Below are 5,078 nucleotides of genomic sequence, written 5' to 3' on the forward strand. Positions count from 1 at the left end.
GCAAATCTCTGTGACCCTGGGTTAGGCAATGGTTTCTTAGATAAGACACAAAAAGCAAGCAAGAAAAGACAGAACAGGTAAATTGGACTTTATCAAATTTGGAAGCTTTTGTGCATCAAAGGAAACCATCAAGAAAGTAAAAAAAATAACCCACAGAATCAGGGAAAATATTTGCAAAACATGTATCTGATAAGGGACCTACATCCAGAATATATAACAACTTTTATAATTCAATGATATGAAGACAAGAACCTAATTAAAAGATAGGTTGATCAGGTGCCTGTAGGTTGGTGGCTCATGCCTGTAATCTCAGTACTTTGGGAGGCCAAGGCAGGCGGATCACCTGAGGTCAGGAGTTTGAGACCAGCCTGGCCAACAGGGAAAAACCCCATCTCTACTAAAAACACAAAATTAGCTGAGTGTTGTGGCAGGCACCTGTAATCCCAGCTACTTGGGAGGCTGAGGCAGGAGAATCGCTTGAACTCGGGAGGCAGAGGTTGCGGCGAGCTAAGATCGTGCCATTGCACTCCAGCCTGGGCCACAAGAGCAAAACTCCATCTCAAAAAAAAGATAGGTCACTAAAGTTGGTATACAACACCTCACTGCTAAATTTGACTGGCTTTTAAAAAGATAGGCTAAGGATTTGAATATACAGTTCTTCAAAGAAGATAAATATCCCATAGCACATGAAAAGATGCTCAACATCATCCATCATTAGGAAAATGTAAATAAAAACCACAATATCATACTGTTTCACACCCACTAGGATTGCTAAAATAAAAAAGACAGGCAACAACATGTGTTGGTAAGGATTAAAGAAACATTGGAACCCTTATACCTCGCTGATGGGATTGAAAATTGGTACAGCCAACTTGGAAGACAGTTTGGTAGTTCCTCAAAATGTTAAATATAGATATACCATGTAACTCAGTAATTCTGCTCCTATGTATCTAAAGATAAATGAAACCATATGTCCACATAAAACTTGCAGAAGAATGTTCATAGCACTATTCATAATTGCTAAAAAGTAGAAAGAACCATGCCAGGCGCAGTGGCTCACGCCTGTAATTCCAGCACTTTGGGAAGCTGAGGTGGGTGGATCACCTGAGGCTGGGAGTTTGAGACCAGCCTGGCCAACATGACAAAACCCTATCTCTACTAAAAATACAAAAATTAGCCGGGCATGGTGGCCTGTGCCTGTAGTCCCAGCTACTCGGGAGACTGAGGCAGGAGAATTGCTTGAACCCAGGAGGTGGAGGTTGCAGTGAACCAAGATTGCACCACTTCACTCCAGCTTGAGCAACAGAGTGAGAATTCGTCTCAAAAAATAAATAAATAAATAAATAAGTAGAAAGAACCAAAATGTCCATCAATTAATTAATGGATAAACAAAATACGGCATATCCATACAAAGGAATATTATCTGGCAATAAAAAGGAATAAAGCAATGATACATGCTACAACATGAATGAACTTTGCAAACATGTTAAAAGAAGTCAACAAAAGACCATATATTGTATAATTCCACTTATATGAAATGTCTAGAATATGAAAACCTATAGAAACAGAGTAGATTGGTGGTTTCCAGAGGCTGGGGGAAAAGTGGGGACCAACTGCTAATGGGTACAGGACTTATTTTTGGGGGGACAAAAATATTCTACAACTAGATTGTGGAGATGGTTCTACACCCCTGTGAATATACTAGAAGACATTGAATGGTACATTTTAAATGGGTAGATTGTATGGTATGTGAATTATATCCCAATAAAGCAGTTAAGAAAATAGTTATTAAAACATATAATAGGTATATCCCAAGGGGGAGAAAGGTGTGGTGCATGAGCTCAGCCCAGACAGGCTGTGTTGAGTGGGGAGAGCAATAGATGAAGGAGCTGGTTGGAGCTGTAAAGTGCATAGGCCAAGAGTAGAGGTGGGGGCTGGGTCTTGAAGGAGAAACTGAGTGCACTGAAGAAATCTGCCTGCTTCACAGCGTTATCGAGGGCCAGCCTTTGGATGATCTCTGGAAGAAGGTTCCAGAGCCTCAAGGAGGAGATTCTATGATGTCAGCACCTGACCTTTGTGACATACCCACATGCTGCCAGGGAGAACTGAACTCAGGGAATGGGGACCCTAGCTCCCATTGGGGGCAACCCTGGTGCCACCTCTTAGACAAAGTCCCAGTCTCCCAGAGGCTTTTACCAGCTGGCCCCATTCCTTCTGCTGCTGGGTGTAATGAGCCATCTCCGTCTGGGCCAGGGTGAGCTAGAGGACATCAGCACTAGGGGCAACAAGGGGTCAGAGGAACCAGAGTGGCAGGACACTAGGATGCTTGCAGAACCCCTGAGTCAGGATTAGGAGAATAAAAACCTGTACCACAGGCCTCCAAATGACTGAAGGAGGACTGAGGGCAAAACTCACGGCTCAGACAGAAACCCGGCTCACAGTGCGTTTAGTGTTAGATGCTAGGGACAGAGAAAGGTGTATCCACCATTTGGTGACTCTGCTCCTCTCTCCCAGGTCCGCTCAATGCTGAAGTGCCTGTGAAACACAGCCCAGAGGAATTCTCATTGGTAAGAGCTCCCGGCACCAGAACACCCTTAATTCCTGTTTCTATCTCAGCCCCTAGCCCCCAAACCCCTCCTCCAATCCATCCTACCCTCCCTTCCTCCTTATTCCTCTCCTCCCCACTTCTCACCTTCCCTGGAGCATTTTGCCAGCTCTTTTGATCCCAAAGGTGACATGGATTTAAAGTCTTGGTGAGTTCAGCTTGGAACTAGGGACATGAGGCAGAGCCAGAAATGGACCAATTCTCCCAGTGTCTTGGGTTCTGTCTTTTCTCTCCAGGTCCTATGGGCTTTGTCTTCCTCTCTGCCCCGCCCAGATAATCGCTGTTGCCCCTCCGCTCTCAAGAGGCAGCTGTGATTCTCCATCCCCACACATCCCTCATCAATGGCTGACTGCAAAGAAGTGAGAAGCCAAGCTTAGGTTCATGCTCATGCCTGAACACCCAGAGAGCCTGGTGCTGGAGGTCTGGGTGTCCCCTTGGCCTGCCACTAGCACCTGCACCCACACCAGGCTGGAGCCAAGCTCTGCGCACAGAAGACGGCCTTGATTTCTCAGGCACAGCTGACCTCAGAGATACTGGTCCTGACTCTGCCAGTTCTCTCATACCTAGTCTTGTTGCCCCAGTTCCTTCTGGATTCAAGGCGATGTTGCCTCAAAACAAGGACCAGGTTCTGCCACAGACCTCAGTGCTCCCCGGGTGCCCCCCTTGGGGCTTCTCACAACTTGTGGACTCCTCTCCTCACAACCTACAGCCTCTCTCTGCCCATCAGTCCCTCCGTCCCTCTCACCCACCGTTCTTTTCCACTCAGTCCCATCATCCTTCCTCCCCTCCACCAGCATCCCCCTCTCCTGGCTTCCAATTTGGCTCTTGTGACCCAAATTCTGACTTTGTGCCACATCCCTGTTCTCCCTCTCTCCCAAGTTCCCCCACTTTCTTTCACCAGAACTACCTCTCTCTCCCCAATCCACGTGCATCGTCTCCCTCCAACCACTGGCTGTACCCCTCTCCTCCTCTGACCCCTTCCTTCTCTCCCTCCCAGCCCCAGAACTCCTCCCTTCCCCACTCACCTTGCCAGTCTCCTTCCCACCCCGAGGACCTGCATAGCTCCACGCTCACTTCCCCAGGCCCAAGTCCACCTTCTCAAAGGCTCCACTCTAACAGGCAGACATGGCGCTGGCATCAGTACAGGGACACCGGGTCCGGGTCCCCTGGGGTAGTGGAGAGATGCGTGCCAAGCAAGAAGGATCCTGCACAGTTCAGGGACCCAGGGGCCCTGGCCCAGGCCCTGGTGGTCCAGCTGGGGCACCGCCGCATCGCACACGACCTGCGGCTCCTGCTTTTGCAGCACCTGTGGCTAGGCAGAACCGGCCAGGCCCCAGTCGTGGAGTATCCTATATGCCTGGTGTGCCTCCGGCCCCGCAGCCCCTCCTGCCCCCTCCCCAAGTACAGGACTGGACCCCGGCTGCTTGCCTTCCCCCAACTACTGCCCTGTGTGGAAGGCCAGGAATCTGGGCCACTCCGGATAGGCGTCGGCTTCGGCCTCCGCCTGCCCCAGGGCCAGGCCAGGGCCTTGCATCTGCTGCCAGAAAAAAGGCAGAAGGAAGTAGGGCCTCAGGGCAAGGATCCTCAGGCCTGTGGGCATCCATCGCCAACATTTCAGCCTCCAGCAGCTCAGGCCCGGGCCGACCCAGCCCCAGGCACACCCTCCCAGACCAGGAGCTTCAGGTCTGCAGGCCTTCAATCACCAAACTCTCCACGATGTTTCTCCGGGCCTCCACCTCGGGCACCAAAACAGGCCACTACCTCCCCGAAGCCCAGGCCTTGCCCTGCCCCAAAGAGGCCAGTTTCTCTGGAGCTCATTCTCCAAAAGTCATCAGTTTAGTTCCAGAGCCACGGAGGCCCCCTGGAACAACCCCTCCAAACCCCACCCTCCCAACCAGGCCCCAGATCTCGGGGAGTCCCCGAGACACCCTGAAGGGCTGGCTGGCAGGAAGTCAGGTGTGTTCTCCTGCTCTGAACCCTGGGAGCCCCTTGTGGAGTCTGCTGTCTCCAGGCTGAAGAGGACCAAGGGCACCAAGACCCCATTCAGCCCTCCGTGTAGCTAATAAAATCTGACCCTGTGAAACTTGTGTTTGTGTCCTGCTGAGTCCACAGAATAGGTAGCTATAACTACAGGAGTGCCAGTCTCCAACAAGACCCTTGGTGGCGGGGAGGGGGTGGTTCACGCCTATAATCCCAACACACTGGGAGGCTGAGGTAGGAGGATCGCTTGAAGCCAGGAGTTTGAGACCAGCCTGGGCAACATAGCAAGACCCTGTCTCTCCAAAAATAAAAATATTAAAAAATCAGCTGAGTATGGTGGGATGTGCCTGTACTATCAGCTACTCAAGCTACTCAAGAGGCTGAAGTGGGAGGATCACTTGAGTCCACGAGTTCAAGGTTACAATGAGCTATATCATGCCATTGCACTCCAGCCTGGGTGACAGAGACCCTATCTCAAAAAAAAAAAAAAAAA

General features: G+C 50.3%; 1 protein-coding gene across 1 annotated transcript; it reads left to right on the forward strand.

Annotated features, from left to right (window-relative positions):
* Positions 1–2,856: 2,856 nt before the first annotated feature.
* Positions 2,857–4,683, forward strand: PRR30 (proline rich 30). Its single transcript, XM_011972649.1, has one exon. It carries the CDS (start codon positions 3,207–3,209, stop codon positions 4,443–4,445), a length of 1,239 nt encoding a protein of 412 aa, XP_011828039.1. The 5' UTR covers positions 2,857–3,206; the 3' UTR covers positions 4,446–4,683.
* The last annotated feature ends 395 nt before the right edge of the window (positions 4,684–5,078 follow it).

The sequence above is a fragment of the Mandrillus leucophaeus genome, unplaced genomic scaffold (assembly GCF_000951045.1).
Source record: "Mandrillus leucophaeus isolate KB7577 unplaced genomic scaffold, Mleu.le_1.0 Scaffold13, whole genome shotgun sequence".
NCBI classification, from domain to species: Eukaryota; Metazoa; Chordata; class Mammalia; order Primates; family Cercopithecidae; genus Mandrillus; species Mandrillus leucophaeus.